The 17,591-nt window shown below is 38.6% G+C and overlaps 1 protein-coding gene across 1 annotated transcript in view; it reads left to right on the forward strand.

Moving 5' to 3' along the window:
• The window catches only part of LOC125237436 (filamin-A-like), a 58,916-nt gene that overhangs the window by 31,976 nt on the left and 9,349 nt on the right, over positions 1–17,591 (forward strand). Inside the window, 8 exon segments of the mRNA XM_048144504.1 lie at positions 68–256; positions 919–1,021; positions 1,419–1,561; positions 2,357–2,465; positions 2,780–2,923; positions 2,926–2,943; positions 4,596–4,835; positions 14,832–15,022. Of these exon segments, the coding sequence (XP_048000461.1) occupies positions 68–256; positions 919–1,021; positions 1,419–1,561; positions 2,357–2,465; positions 2,780–2,923; positions 2,926–2,943; positions 4,596–4,835; positions 14,832–15,022 (1,137 nt within the window).

The raw sequence follows: 17,591 nt of genomic DNA on the forward strand, positions 1-17,591 counted from the left end.
TTCCATGAAAATGTCAACTCTCTATAACAATAGACGGTCAGTGTTTAATGAACATTTTCTTTTCCAGGCCCCATCAGGCTTAGAAGAGCCCTGCTTCCTCAAGCGCCTGCCATCTGGCAACATTGGCATCAGTTTCACTCCCCGTGAGTCTGGCCAGCACATCGTCTCCGTGAAGAAGATGGGAGTTCACATCCAGAACTCTCCTTTCAATATCACTGTACAGGATCAGGAGGTTGGAGATGCTAAGAAAGTCAAGGTAAGTTAGAAAAAAAATCTTTTCAAGCCCAATCAGGTCTTGCAGAACCATGTCTGCCATCGGAAAGCTTTGGCATCAGCTTCACTCCGCGAGTTTGGCCAGCACATTGTCTCCGTGAAGAAGATGATGGGTGTCCACATCCAAAAGTCGCCTTTTAACATCACTGTGCAGGATCAGGAGGTTGGAGATGCTAAGAAAGTCAAGGTACGGTAGCCACTCAATTGCTTTTGGTAGCTCTAGTTACCTGACAATAGAGGCCATTGAAAATATTAGAGCATTTGAGTGGTTAGAAAAAAATCTTTTTCAAGCTCCATCAGGCCAAAAAGAGCCAAAGAGTGATTTGTAACCTGTAGCAAACTTCTGGCTTTGAGAAATGAGTCACGGGAAGTTTGTTACAAGGTAAATCAAGTCATGCGTAAAATTTGAATGAATGAATGAATTAATGACTTTTATTGGGATAAAGATGCTACACATCAGGTGGTACATTACATCAGGCGTTGACGATTGGATTTGATGAGGATGGCTCAGTACCGTTTGAACGCTGACTTCCATCTAATCGTATAGTTTGAGGGGAACATGCTACTCTTCAACATCCAACACGTATTAAAACAATGCGTTAATATTAATACAATATTGTTTTACTGTTTTTCTTTTCTTTCAAGGTTTCTGGCACCGCTCTGAAAGAAGGCAAGACCCACGCTGAGAACACTTTCTCTGTGGACACAAAGAATGCTGGATACGGTGGTCTTTCACTCTCTATTGAGGGTTAGTAATCACATATTAAGAATAATCCAACATCTAAAATAGATTTAACTAACTATCTTACTATTTTGACTCAATAACCTGTCCCACTCCTCCGCAGCCTTTTACCGGTCACAATATATTTAAGAGAATATAATTTTACTGTTACCATCTTAGGGATACAATCTTGATCCTCATCGTCAATTTATTTATTCGTCGATTGCATATCATTTTAATTCTATATCTCTTCTACAAAATTATGTCGGCATTTTGGAAAGTCGAGTTTTGGTTGGACTGTTAGGACGTCTTCACTTTTTCCGATCCAATATGACATCCTTCCTATATCCGAAATCGGATCGGATAGTGTGAAAATGCACTTAGGGTTCATAGGTTTATTTATTTGATTACCTTCCTTTTTCAGGCCCCAGCAAAGCTGAGATTCAGTGCGCGGACAGCAAAGATGGCGTCCTCAACATCAGCTACAAACCCACTGAACCCGGTTACTATATCGTCAACCTGAAGTTCGCTGATCACCACGTGGAGGGTTCTCCTTTCACTGTCAAGGTCAGTTCACTAACTTATTGAATAACTCTTGACACATCAAGGCGGATACAAGAAAAATGGCGTGGCGTCCTGAACATCAGTTACAATCCCACTGAACCCGGTTGCTATATCGTCAACCTGAAGGTCGCTGATCATTATGTGGAGGGTTCACCTTTCACAGTCAAGGTTAGTTCACTAACTTATTGAATTACTCTTGACACAGCATGAAGGATACAACAAGATTGCATTCTGAACATTAACTACATTAATCTTAAGTTACTAATGTTTAGTGCTAGCCTTTCACTGTAATAAGTTAGCTAATCTGTTGAAGATTGGTTCGTTTAAGATCCCGAATAGGTCCGAAGCTCAAATCAGTGTCACACCTTCGCTGTCAAGGTATGTTACTGATGCTTGGTATTCTCAAAAGGTAGTTGAGAAGGTATGAATATGTATGCTTATCTGGCAACTTAACATTGTGGGATGAGACCCTGTAGCGTTTGTTACGGCTGGTCTGGTGCAGTCGGTAGTGACCCTGCTTGCTACGCCGCGGTCCCGGGTTCGAATCCCGCTAAGGGCATTTATTTGTGTGATGAGCACAGATATTTGTTCCTGAGTCATGGATGTTTTCTATGTATATAAGTATTTATATATTATATATATCGTTGTCTGAGTACCCACAACACAAGCCTTCTTGAGCTTACCGTGGGCCTTAGTCAATCTGTGTAAGAACATCCTATAATATTTATTATTATTTATTATTTATATATACGTAGCTGGCGCAATATTTATGACTTATTTACTGTTTTACTTACACAGGTTACCGGTGAGGGCAGCAACAGGCAGCGAGAGAAGATCCAGAGGCAGCGCGACCAGGCGCCGCTCACTGAAGTCGGCACAAACTGCAAACTTACCTTCAAGATGCCTGGTAAGAGGTCTTTTATTTCGTTGTCTATACATACCTTCTTGAATTTGTAAGACCCTAAATACATCATCACGTGACCCATGGTCATAAGTCTACAGTTTGGTAATTAGATAAAGGAAAGGAAAAGGAAAGAAAAACCAACATGTCAGCCTGTTACACAAGGTATAACGATGTTTCACATCAGTAAAAAAATGTTCTTCACATGTATAAAGAACCTTAAAAAACATTGCCATTTCGTTGCACTTTATTTCTTCTATGTTTTTGTTATTATAATATGCAAATTGTTGACAAATCTTACATAATACTTTCTCTTTCAGGCATCACTTCCTTCGACCTGGCTGCAACAGTCACTAGCCCTGGTGGCGTCTCCGAAGACGCTGAGATCCAGGAGGTAGAAGATGGATTGTATTCCGTCCTCTTCGTGCCCAAGGAGCTGGGAGTCCACACCGTCTCTGTCAAGTACAGGAGATCCATATCCCTGGTAAGTAACCTCATGGTGTCACCTTTGTCATTGATTGGCTGCCACTATCTAGCGTGCCAGTAGCTCCATTGGATGAAGTGTCTGAAAATGATGAGTTTCAGAAGTAGAAGATGGACTGTATTCCGTCCTCTTCGTGCCGAAAGAACTGGGAGTCCACACCGTTTCTGTCAAGTATAGGGAGATCCCTGCTAAGTAACTGTCTAATTTTTAGGGCCAGTTGCATCAAACCGTCTGTCACCGTCAAAGCATTCGTTAAATTTTATTGTATGGGAAGTTCCATAGACGACTGCTGCGTGACGATGATGTGTCTGTCAAATGTGGTTGATGCAACTGGCCCTAAGTCACTGTTTGACGTGTCACTAGCTCCACAGGACTGGTGGAGTGTCTGAATGTAATGAGATCCAGGAGGTGCCCAAGCATCTGGCCGTCCACATTGTCTCGGTCAAGTACAGGGACTATTCCTGGTGGGTAACTGAATTATCTCTCTTCTTCTTTGTCGTATCCTCATGGCTGAGGGACGTGACTAATGTGGACTCTTCATCAGTTGTCTCCACGCCACTCGATCCTGGGCCCGGTGCATGCTAGCCTCCAAAGTGGTCTTTGTTACAGACGTTATTCTGTCTGCCTATGCTTCCACTTCTTCGCTTCCTTGCCATGCGTCCCGTGATTGTGAGCTTCTCTAGACTACCTGGTGTGGTCTTGCTCAGATGGCCAAAGAAACCCAGCACACGTTGACTGAACTGAATTATACTTGTACACCCTGACATTCTGTGATCTTCTTCTGGAGACTTTGAGACTACCATGGAACGGCTATATTGCCCTGCTAATCCGAGTGGCGTTATCTCAAAACCAATTTTTGAAAATGGAACTGTCAGTTATAAATACTTAAGTACAAGTTAGCTACGGATTTTCGTTTGAGATAGCGCTTTTCGGTTTAGGAGGGCAGTATAACTGAGATAAGAAGCGTGCAGGAAGAAAGGATACCGGTCAGCAATGGGTGACACCGGTGACAGGGGGATACAATGATGATGACGACACTTCACTATGTACTATTCTTTGATTTTTTGGGGCGCATTCGCTTGTAATTTTTAAGTTATCTATTCCATAGATTAAGGGCCGGTTGCATCAAACCGTATGTCACCGTTAAAGCGTTCGTTAAATTTTATTGTATTGGAAGTTCCATAGTGGTCTGTTGCGTGACGATGATGTGTCTGTCAAATGTGGTTAATGCAACTGGCCCTAAATATAAGAAGATCATACCATCCCATACATTAAAATGCGACCGCCTAAGAACGCGCATACACTTCACCACACATAGATGGCGCCACAAAAAAATGCCTTGTGGCCATCGATTATTTGTAGATTGGCGTTGTGTCACTTTCGAGCCATAAATCTTCACGCCATCTACAAATATAATCAAAAGCTACAAGACATGTTTTTTTGTGGCACCATGTGGTGTAGTGTATGCGCGTTACAAATACAAATACAAATACAAATATTCTTTATTGTTCACCAATATAACAAGATTACATCGTGTTCTTAGGCGGTCGCATTTTAATGTATGGGATGGTATGATTTTCTTATATTTAATCTATGGTTATTCTCAATACCTAATTAGATATTGAATAATAAAATTAACCTTAAATCAACAGGCTCTCCCTTCCAATTCACCGTGGGCCCCCTCCGCGACTCCGGAGCCCACTTGGTCAAGGCCGGCGGCGTGGGCCTCGAGCGGGGCGAGGCCGGCCGCTTCAACGAGTTCAACGTGTGGACCCGCGAGGCGGGTGCTGGTCAACTAGCCATCTCACTCGAGGGACCCAGCAAGGCTGAGATCGACTTTAAGGACAGGAAGGATGGCTCGTGCGATGTGTCTTACAAAATTGATGAACCAGGTTAGTAAAATAAGTTCAACGTGTAAACCCGCGAGGCGGGTGATGGCCAACTGGCCATCTCACTAGAGGGGCCAAGCAAGGCCGAGATCGACTTCAAGGACAGGAAGGATGGGTCGTGCGATGTGTCTTACAAAGTTGATGAGCCTGATAAATAAAATAATTTCAACGTGTAAACCTGCGAGGCGGGTGATGGCCAACTGGCTATCTCCCTAGAGGGACCTAGCAAAGCTGAAGTCGACTTTAAGGACAGGAAGGATGGGTCGTGCGATGTGTCTTACAAAGTTGATGAGCCAGGTAATTGAAATGAGTTTAACGTGAGTTCAACGTTCACAGCACAGCGGATATCATCTTGCTCGAATCTAGTCACAGCACAGCGGATATCATCTCGCTCGAAGCTAGAGCAGAGCCCAACTGGGGTAGTACCTCCGCCTTACAGAAGACCGCAGCTAAATAGCACTAGACCCTACTCATAGTGTTGTGTTCCTGCCGGTGAGGGTGCGGTGTGCTGATGACGGGAGGACTTACGGAACTGACTTATTCCGTCTATTGTCCTTTGAGCCGTCGGCAACCCGAACCCTCCTTGGAACTTGTACACTCCTTTTTACTGTGTATTTAACACAGCAAAAGGTAATGTACAAGTTTCTAATGGGTTGGCAACTTGGCAACGCGCATGTGACATTCTTTGAGTTGCAGGCGTCCATAGGTTACGGTGACCGCTTTCCATCAGGCGGCCGTACGCTTGTTTGCCACCGACGTAGAATAAAAAAAAACGTGTGGACCCGCGAGGCGGGTGCTGGTTAACTGGCCATCGCCCTAGAGGGACTAAAGTTTAAATGATAATTTTAAGAGCTGTAAGATAAATTATCACTTGATCATTATACCGTAAGTTATAGTCAAGTCGTCGAGAATCAAGTTATTTAGATGTTCCACTCTACTACTTTTATAAGTTTGAATAAATTACAAAACAACTTATTACAATAAAAGTGTTTAGATATAAAAATTAAAAAAGGCAAGGTGCAAAGAATAAAATGTAGTACATTACATCAGAGGCAAAATGAGTTTCCGCAAATATATAGGGATACTCCGTTTTCACGCCGAAATATAAACTTTAAATAAAAAATGCTCTAAAGGACAATATTTTATAAATCCTTTACAGTCCTCTCGAGTTGTTGCGCCCAAAAAGCGATTATTTTAAGGAACGTAAAGACAATATTTCATTGCATGTTTGAGAAAAAATACTTTTGCACAAATAATTATGTGCATATCCGTTAATTATGTTCAATATAAATAAATAAATATATTATAGGACATTTTTTTTTACACAGATTGACTGAGCCCCACAGTAAGCTCAAGAAGGCTTGTATTGTGGGTACTCAGACAACGATATATATAATATACAAATACATATATACATAGGAAACATCCATGACTCAGGAACAAATATATCTGTGCTCATCACACAAATAAATGCCCTTACCGGGATTCGAACCCGGAACCGCGGCTTAGCGGGCAGGGTTACTACCCGCTAGGCCAGACCGGTCGTCAATATGGCCTTATTAAGCTACTTTAACAGTAAAAATAACGACAATTATTGTGAATAACCCTCTCAAATAAAAAGTATTCACAGAAAATACTTGATAAGTTATTTGGTACTTTATGGTTGAAGTCAAAAAATATTAGTACAAAAATATACCGACTGCTGCAGCTGCAGGCATGTAACAACAAGTGGCTTTCGAGAGCGATTTGTTGCATCACGTGACCCCCCCCTGGGGCCTGGGCCTTTACCACGTGACCCCCCCCTGGGCACGAAGCTGGATCCGCGCTTGGCGATTTGTTTCAAGATTTGTGGACTGAGTTAGGACGGACTGTACGATATAAAACTAGACGAGGCAAAGGTTTACATGTTTCAGCCGGACATATCACCACGGTAGTTCACTCAAATAACTCACAGTGTTTTATCGCCCACGCATCGCCATCACCAAGTCAAATGACCCCCTCCCCCGAGGTGCCATACGGGAGCGTGCACCAAAAAACACTCAAAATGCACTTCATAAATAAATCGATGTTCCTTATTCGAATCACAACCACGCCCCCGCCGCAAACGGCCAATCGCGACGCTTCGCGCCAACGCGGGAAAATTTACGGCGAACCGTTTTGACAGTTTGATTTTTTAAACTTTGTTTTCTTTTTTTTTCCAACCGGCCAGTACGTTTTTATACGTAATGGATGTCGCGATCTTGATGACCAGTGCCGGCCGGTATTTACGATATTTGTTTTTGCTAATGAAAGTCATAATTTCGAGCGTGCGTACATCTGGATTCTTGCGTTTTTGCCGCGTTGTGGTAATATTGCTCGGATATAAATTGGTTTTTAAAGTTTCCTTTGGTTTATACAAGAATTTGATACGCATTTATTATTTATAAGACAATATTTGAAGAAGCGGAGTTGACTACGTTTCTTACTCGTTTGTTTTCTTAAATAAATAAATGCCCCATAGAATTCATTTCGTAGCGGCGGCGGCTTTGACGTGCTTTTGATAGCATCCGAATTTTAAACATCTTTTTTCTTGTTTACGCAATAAAAAGAAGACAAGAAGGTTAAATAGCTGACTTTCTTTATAATTCCTTTGTAGTGAAGAAAAAACCGACGCACCGGTGGTTTAGAAATAACTGGAATTTGCGATTGTTTCGACTTTTGATTTCGTCAAAACTGAGCGACGAGGAAAAAATATGTGAAAAGTATTCTTTATTTATTTACCTTTTTTTCGGTTTTTTTAAATAATCCCGTTCTAAATTTTATCTTAATTACGTTTTCAATTGTGACAAGACAATAGACAGGTACTTAGAGTTACTTTTGCATTTAAAATGCCAATACCTAGGGATAAATATATTACTAACATTTGGATTTCAAAGTATGTACCCGTCTAAATATTAGTAATATGTTTTTTTCAAAATAGGTACCCAAATTGAATGTTTTTCCTACTCAGAATCACGAACCATCCAATCCTACTAGTTAAAAAAGCGTCCCAAATTTAATTTTTCCACTTCTTTACCTTTTTTCAAACACTTTGTACAGCGATTACAAGGAAAGTATGCAAAATAATAGAAATTTTGGGACCATTCTTTTGTCTCTTTATTTTTTTCCTGGATCGAAAGGGCTCGTGATTCTGAGTAGGAAAAACATTATAGCCATACTAATATTATAAATGGGAAAGTGTGTGAGTCTGTTTGTTTGTCCGTCTTTCACGGCAAAATGGAGCGTCTAATTGTCGTTATTTTTTAATGGAGATAGTTGAAGGGATGGAGAGTGACATAGGGTACTTTTTGTCTCTTTCTAACGCGAGCGACGCCGCGGGCAAAAGCTAGTGAGCCTAACTAAACCAAAATGCAGACTTGTTTACCTATAAAGTAAAAGTTTTCGTATCATTTCTCGTGAAAATGCCCATTATTGATTCATTACTTATCTGCTAAAATAACCAATCAACTACCAATTCGGCTAGCTGTTCCAAAACGCATCCATTTATGCAATCAAACTTCATTCGTCGTCCAAAAACCCGGTCCCGCATTCCGTCATAGCGCTTCGTCTGTCCCTTGAAGAATTTAAAAAACCTTTTTTACCAACGATTATTTTCAAGGCGGTCAATTAAAATGACTCCTAAACACCACGGGCCCAGGAATGCCCTGCTCCTGAATTTGTCTTCAACCATTGTATTCCGATTCGCAAAAAAGATGGCCGACAAAGGACGTTTTTCTGAATAAATGCTTCATAATGTTTGGGATTAGATGACGAATAATGACTTAAGTTTTGTATTAATTTGGAGGTGAGATTTCGTGATTGCTCGGTTTTTCGGTGCGTTATGGTTGTGGCGTAATCTGGGGGATAAAATTTAAGGAATCTATGGTTGGTGAAAGTTAGATTGTAGTTTGTTTTCCACTTTGTTCCTTTTTTTTCCTGTTGTGAAATTTTCGACGTTTTCTGGGCTGAAGTTATAAACATTGACACCTAGTATAGAAATAGAAATCGTTTATTTGATTTCAACCTATAAACTTTTGCCAAAATGGATATTATTCAGCATAATTGATGATTCATTTCATTCATTCATTCATTCATTTCTTTATTTCTTGAACAATATAAATTGTGTTAGAAAAACTTACGAGCTAAGAACATGCTTATGATGTAAGTAAAACTAATCAATGAGTGGACATGTCAGAAAATAAATATAGACTTACCATAACATAATACAATTAGCAATAAAATAGCAAGTAAAAAAAAATGCATATAAACTAACCAATGTCAAATATAACAGAAAAAAAAACTAGAAATATTTAATCACATGTCCATCCAAAAAAACAATACTTAACTAAAAAACAACAATTAACTACGATATTCCATAATGCTAATAAGTCATAATAATAGTCATAATAAATACATGTCAAATTAAATTGGTTCATTATTATACTGGAAGAACTCCTCAACTGAATAAAATCGAAAAATCGATTAACAGCAATTCCCGTTTAGTTTGTACATTTGGATCACGTCTCCGATTTGGATAAAAATTGGTAGGCTGATAGAGTCCATGATGCTGAGCAAGATCCACTAGGTTTCCCAAAATGTCCTAGGTTGATTGTATGAAACTTTCCTTTTTTGTTACCGAAAATGTATAGAAATCTGGTAACAAAAAAGGAAGGTTTCATACAAACTACATAGGACATTTTGGGAAACCTAGTGGATCTTGCTCATCATCACGGACTCTATCAGCATACCAATTTTTTAAGATACTTCATGCTCTCTAGAACAAGTAGAGAAAAAATATATTAAAATTATATATAATAATTATTATAAACAGAACTAAGTTGACTCATGGATTCTCCCACATATTTACTTTCTATTAAAAAAAAATCCAAAAATGACCTCCTCCCTACTATTTTTTTTTTATTTTGGTCTCAGAAATGCCTGGTTAACATTTCGGGGGTTTACTGGTGAAACCCGATAAATCGAGATAATTTGTCCTTGAAATAACAACATTGTGGAAATTGCACATAGTTCGAATTTCAGAAACCAGTTTGCCCAACTTTCACCAGTAAACCCTCGAATTGTGTCGGATTTCTCATATTATACATACATACATACAATCACGCCTGTATCCCATGAAGGGGTAGGCAGAGCACATGAAACTACTCAAGTTTCAGTGCCACTCTTGGCAAAAAAGCCAAAAAAATAATAATTTTCAAGCCAAAAAAGCTTGGTTTTTTCTCATATTATACCGTGTTTATTTTCAATACTCGGGGAATTATAAACAAATAATCACCCCATTAAACCGCCATTCTCATTACTCTGATTAGAAACAGTTCGTCAGCTGTCCGTAAGTGCGTTTTGAGTGCGCATTTGCATCATGCAGCGAGTCCCGTATTCATTAAGTAACGCTTGCTAATTCGACTTTGATGTCATAAAACTTTGGTTAATTTTTGAACGGTGTTACTGGGCATTTGGCATTAGAATATTGTATTTTTTGATACAACTTCTCTGCTTTGTCGTGGTTGACTGGCAGATAATGCTTTTTCTCATTAAGTTTGCCTATTGTACATTGTGTTTCTTTGTCTAAATTGAACAAAGATTAAATAAATAAATACGCCCCTATCTTAATGTATCTAGTTAATTTAACCCCTGACGAATACTTTCTTATAAAATAATTAAAAATCAATATAATGATACTAGTGCATTTTGTTGCAAACAGTTCGAATCGTAATGCTTATATGTCAACGCTCAAGCGAGGAAGCTGCCAGCTCTTTTGTCCCCCGTAGCATCAGTCAGCCGCTTTGTCTTTGTACAAAATCGAGTTAGGCCGGCAACAGATAGTTTTAAAATTCAGAATCTGAAAAAATAATTATTTTACAAAAATCAGATCGAGTGCATGGGGTTCCATACAATTTCGCGACTGTCCACACACACACACTCTTATTTTTTAAGATTATGAATTTTCAGATTGATCTGACAGATTGCGTACAAGTCTTTTTTTTAAGATTATGAATTTTAAGACTGTCTGTTGCCGGCCTTCAGATTTGCCTTATATGAGTTATATCAGCCAACAGAAGGAAACAACACAAATATGAATTCGATTAATTTGCTATGGCTCCGTACGCTTACCTGTTAAACAATCTAGACAAACTTTATCAGCTGGTGAGGTAAAAAAAGATTCCAACTTTCTGTAAACATCCAATAAACCACAATTTTTACCAAACAAAAACCGTAAATTTCACACTGACAACAAAGCTTTCCCACAAAAACCGGTACACCTGTTTTTATTATTAAAATCAGTTTTTTATTATCAAAAAACCTTAATAAGGAGCAGGAAAGGGGCACCGACCTGATGTCAATACTACTGTTTTGCATAGCCTACATCATTATTTGGACCATTGGGGAGGCCTGGTTGTACTGTAACTAACTGTGGGATTTAAGCCGTGCCTGCAGACTGTCGACTGCAGTGAAAAGCGGTAAACTTTCTTACTGAAATTGCAAGGAAAAAGCATGTGTATCCGTTCTAACTCCGTGCGTGATGACCAGTGATCGGGGAGTAAAACTTTAACAAAACTTACTAAGTGGACATTTTAGAGTACTTACAGCCATGAAAATATTAATATCCTTTTAGAAATCTTGGATTCAGGTATTAATCAAATTTAACACTGATTTGAAAATAATAATCTTGGTTTTATTTTAAATTTATGTCAGCTCTTAAGGTTTTGATAAGGTTTTACTCCCATAGTTCCGATCACTGGTGATGCACACTAGTGGATAAAATCTGTTCGCTGAATACGTTCAGTACTACAATACAACACTATGAATAAAACAATCGTTATTTAGATTATGGCAGGTTGTTTATATGTTGTTTGTTTTATCAACTGTCCATTGCTAAAAATCTAAAATACATATTTCAATATTTTTACCGACGTTATAATAGTATTAGCCGTATAATAGTAGCTAATATGGATTTGGAGCCGGATTCCTGCTGTGTTGTCGCTGAGGCGAAGATAGCAACAGACACGCATGAATCAACCAGCGTTGAATGGTTAGAATTTAGCGCTATAGCGGAGAAAATTTCAGCTGTATCTAATACCTGTTGACTGACTCACCAATCTCGTCCCATGTCGTCATTCACATTCACTCCATTTATAAACTGCAGTTATTGTACCCCAGTAAACCCACTATGTCACCAGCCCTGTCTAATTTGCTGAAACAAAACCAAATCCAAAAGAAACCCACTAAAAATAAGACATTTTTGTACAATCAGCAAAAACGTGGCCAAAAAACCAGCATTCGGATAAATAAATCTGCAAAACTGTATGACCACCAGCGCGAGCGTCGTTCCTACGAAAAAAAAAAACTTTCATATGTAAAAATTCAAATTCAGAGCTTGGGAAGACGTATAGTGTATCGTTATCCGTTATTCAGATTGACTGACGTTTTCTGGAGTTTTTAGACCAATTTAAATGTTTTTTGTGCAATTTCTCGGGTTTTTAGAGCGTGGTGGATTTATTAGTGTATTTGTCGGGGAGGGATTAGAATTTCAAAGTGCCGCTTAATTGAAGACAGGTGGTTAGATGCAGATGGGTGGAATGCTAACAGATTCAATGCACTATTCTATTGGAACTGACTTGTGTCAGACTAAAAAATATTCTAATTTCAATTTGAAAACTAAATGGGCCATTTTTTTTCAAAGTTGTCCACCCCACTTTTTTTGTAACATGGGTATTTTTTACGCGATTCATACTCAGAATGTCGAGGTCTTTCGATCCTAATAGAAGAAAAAAATGTCCCAAGATTTCCATATATTTTTTCAAACCTTCCATTCCGTTACCGCCATACAAATTGTATGAAAAAATGGTAACGGAATGGGAAAAAAAATCTTGGGACACTTTTTTTCTCCTATTAGGATTGAAAGAGCTCGCGATTCTGAGGTCTGAGTGGCCCTGTATAATAGGCTAGTTTCCTACTAGTCAAATCAGCTTCTTTTTATGGACTGTCAAAACGATTTGTTAGTATGGAATTACTATGAAATACTGAGGAGTGACGTCACGGTCAATTCTGTACTTTATATATTTCTCTTTGACTCATTAAATAGACATTATGTTTAAAAATAACTACTGTCCATATTTTTCTCCCAATTATGTGGTGCTTTATTTCGTGCACTACATTAAATATTTTATTTTAAGTGTAGGAAACTAGCTTATTATAATTAATTAATTGTAGATTATGTTAGAGTAAATGTATGTGTGTAGAGTAGATGTAGGTGTAGTTGTTTGTCAGGATGGTAGCAAATGGAAATCAGTGATCTCTGTCTACTTCTTTGGGATACAGGCGTGATTGTATGTATCGTCACTACTTTGAAAAAATCTCGTATCTGACGCTGCTCCTCAAAGTTAAAACGCAGTAAGTCTATATGCATTCCATACATACTTACTGCAATTTTCTTTTCATTGACAGAGGAAGATACAAGTTTTTTTAAAAGTAGTGACGGTATGTATGTAGATGTAGGTACGTTGTACGGCGTACAAGACAACCGCAAGTTCGTGTGATAATGACTTGACGAACTATTATAAACTTTGATACAAAACGCCAATGGGCATTTTCGCGAGAACAATCACCAGAAATATTTTTTCTAAGGTAGTTAAATTTTATGTTTTTCCTACTCAGAATCACGAGCCCTTTCGATCTAGGACAAAAAACAAGAGACAAAAAAATGCTCCCAAAATTTTCTATTATTTTGCATACCTATATGTACTTTCCACTTTGTAACCGGTGTACAAAGTGTTTGAAAATTGGTAACCAAATGGAAAAATTAAATTTGGTACGCTTTTTTTACCTAGTAGGATCGAAAGAGTTCGTGATTCTGAGTAGGAAAAACATTAAATTTACCTATTTTAGAAAAAAATGTTTTTGAATCTTTTTTCCGATAATGCCCCAATCGAAACGAATGCTTCCGGGGATGTTGATGATCATCCATAAATAATATTCGAAACTGATGCTTCAGATGATGATGATATTGATTATATTATAATATAATATTGTTTTCCCCTCACTAGCTCGGAAACACGTGTTTTGCCCTTTAATACCAGCGGGTAAAAACGCATTTTATCCACTAGTGGGTAAAGTAATTTGACCTTGAATGAAGTCAAATTAACTGATTTAAAATTGATAATAAAAGTAGGTGAATCTAGTAATAAAGATGATACCACCTGTGGAACTACTAGAAGTAGTGATAAACGCATTTTTTGCGTTGTAGTTTCCTCGCTATAGTGAGGGGAAAAGTTTTGTGTTACACTCGGGTGCAAATGTATTTTACTTCTCGTGTATTAAAAAACTCGCAAGTTCAGGATTTATTCTAGAAGCACTCGCTTCGCTCATGGTTCAACTATAGAATCCTTTCACTTGCTCGTTTTTCAATTCCACACTCGGCGTTAAAATACAACTTTGCCCCCTTGTATAACAAATAACTATTATCTCCAACAACACTCGTGTGTTGATGCCTCTCATTTAGCACAAGTCACATAAATAACTACATATTTTTTGTCTGGCGTATTGTATATTACTACTAGCTTTTGTTCGCGGCTTCGCTCGCGTTAAATTCGAAAATTGCGGAATTCTCTATACCAACTTCCACCCCCAATAAAAGGGAAGTGGGGGGTTGGAAAGAGACTAAAAGTAGCCTATGTCACTCTCCATCCCTTCAACTATTTCCACTTAAAAAATCACGACAATTCGTAGCTCCGTTTCGCTGTGAAAGGCGGACAAAAAAACAGACACACACACTTTCCCATTTATAATATTAGTATGGATTATAAGCTCAGCGGACAAAACCTTCAAGCCTTCTTTACCAACCACTTATCATCTCTAACCAACATAGATCTTAAATTTTTATTTTAGTTTTTTGTACTAACATCTTATGGATCAATGATGGATCTGAAATAAACGAATTTTATTTATTATTTATTATTTCCCCAGCCGAATACCGCATCGGCCTCAAGTTCAACGAGCAACACATCCCCGACTCCCCCTTCAAAGTGTACATCTCTCCCGCCATCGGCGACGCGCATCTTCTAGAAGTAGCCCAGTTCCCCGACGCAGCGCAAGTGGATAAACCAGCGCAGTTCTACATCAGGCTTAATGGGGCCAAGGGAGACTTGGACGCTAGGGTAAGTATCAACTGCTTTAAGTTCATCTTCTAGAATAGGCTAGTTTTTTGACTCAGCACAAGTGGATAAACCAGCTCGGACATTCAACTTAATGGAGCCAAGGGTGACCTGGTTGCTAGGGTAAGGACATTCCGTCATATTTGTTATAGATAGGTAATGTTCTAGAAGAAAACCAGTTTACTGACTCAGCACAAGCGCAGCGAGTTCTGGACACTAGGGTAAAATAAGTCTATAACCATCTTCTATAAGGATCCTCACGATAAATAATACATAAGATAAACGGGCAGCATATCCTTAAATATAAATACCTCTTCAAAGTGTAAATCTCTCCCGCTATCGGCGACGCGCATTTTCTAGAAGTAGCCCAGTTCCCCGACGCAGCGCAAGTGGATAAACCAGCGCAATTCTACATCAGGCTTAATGGGGCCAAGGGTGACCTGGACGCTAGGGTAAGAACCAACTGCTTTAAGTTCGTCTTCTAGAAGTAGCCCAGTTCCCCGACGCAGCGCAAGTGGATAAACCAGCGCAATTCTACATCAGGCTTAATGGGGCCAAGGGTGACCTGGACGCTAGGGTAAGAACCAACTGCTTTAAGTTCGTCTTCTAGAAGTAGCCCAGTTCCCCGACGCAGCGCAAGTGGATAAACCAGCGCAATTCTACATCAGGCTTAATGGGGCCAAGGGTGACCTGGACGCTAGGGTAAGAACCAACTGCTTTAAGTTCGTCTTCTAGAAGTAGCACAGTTCCCCGACGCAGCGCAAGTGGATAAACCAGCGCAGTTCTACATCAGGCTTAATGGGGCTAAATGAGACCTTGATGCTAGGGTAAGATCCTCAAGTTGTTACCATCTTCTTGAAGTAGCCCATTTCTCAGACTCAGTTTTACATCAGAATTAATGGAGCCAAGGGTGACCTGGACGCTAGCGTAAGTATCAACTGCTTTAACTTCATCTTCTAGAAGTAGGCTAGTTCTTTGACTAAGCAAAAGTGGATAAACCAGCTCAGGTCTACATCAGAATTAACGGAGCCAAGGGTGATCTGGACGCTAGGGTACGAACCTCAAGTTGTTACCATCTTCTAGAAGTAGCCCAAATCCCTGCAATTGAACAAGCTAGTGCAGTTCTAAGAAGACGATGATGATGATTACTCTTGAATGATTATAGAAGCCATAGTTTTTCATTAAAAAAAAACATACCTTGAAATATTGTTTTGCTCATTGCAAACAAGTAGATTTTTTTATAATTGATCGAATAGATCTAAAAATTATAATTAATGATAAATTATACTTATACAACGTGTTTCCGGTATCACTCAAAACCTCAGACACCCCAACAGATTTTTATTGCAAATTTCAACCCAACATTCAAAATGACAAGGTTGTAATTAGGTACGAGTTCAATTTGTTATGACTTATGATAAACATTAAGATTAAACTGACAAACAACGTCAAACTCGTAGCGGAAAAAGTATCGTCCAAGTAACCAGCCAGTATTAATACCCCTAAATACTGAAAAAGGTAAGCAACCTCTAGCAATGCGATATACACAATGTCGCATTACGAATACAATAGAATGGGCACGTAAAAAATAGCTAATAATACCAATTAAACAAAAAAATATTACCCCCATCAAGATATAGCTCAATCGATTCTACTCTCGATTCTGAACAAACTGTTTTCAGGTTTTTAGTGTTAAGTGAAACACGGTGTATAACCATTTGGACACTTGTAATTTCTATCCTATTATCGTATTTGGTAACTTAGCCCTAGTTTAAAACAAAATAGATCCGTTACAATACACCGTAAAACTACCCTAGAATATCAAATAAACTATCAATAATTGAGTGAACCCATGGACCGCCATATGCAAACCCCGGTTAAAGATTTACAACCGTTTGTGGATCATTGCGAGATTCGGCAGACAATATGTCTTCCAATAAAGGATGTACAGTCAGGCTGAATTTTTTTCCATGCTATTTATACTTTAATATTAAGAGCTTCAGGTGGTGGCCGGAATGGAAACACGTTTTACAGCTGGATTCGGTTTATTTTTAGCAATAAATTAGGTAAAACGTTGTTTGTCATTCTCCATTTTAAAAATCAAGAGCGTTTGACATAAGCGTTTTGTTGTTAACTACTTTCAAGAAGCGTTTTGCTGTAGGCTTTAATATAAATAATATATTATATTTAATAACAATGTTTAAAATAATAGAAAGTCATTAACATTAATAACAATATGATAAACTATAGGCACATTGCCGATCTACTCAAATGACAGAGAGCTATTATAATGTTTCTGTCTCACTCTACGACTTCGGACTGTAGGCTGTCAAACCTGCAACTACACCAATGTATAATACTAGTCCTATAACTTAGCAAATATCTAACAATATGTAATAGAATCGATGTTTAGAAGTATTTATGACACTTGATGACTCGTGCCTGCCAGAAGGACATATTTTTATAGGCAATAAAGTTGTACATATTATGTCTAAGTCTTAATTACTACTTACATTCAAATTGGTAAATAGTCATATTCAAATAATTAATGAATCTATGTACGGTTGTACTC

The sequence above is a fragment of the Leguminivora glycinivorella genome, chromosome 21, assembly GCF_023078275.1.
Source record: "Leguminivora glycinivorella isolate SPB_JAAS2020 chromosome 21, LegGlyc_1.1, whole genome shotgun sequence".
NCBI classification, from domain to species: Eukaryota; Metazoa; Arthropoda; class Insecta; order Lepidoptera; family Tortricidae; genus Leguminivora; species Leguminivora glycinivorella.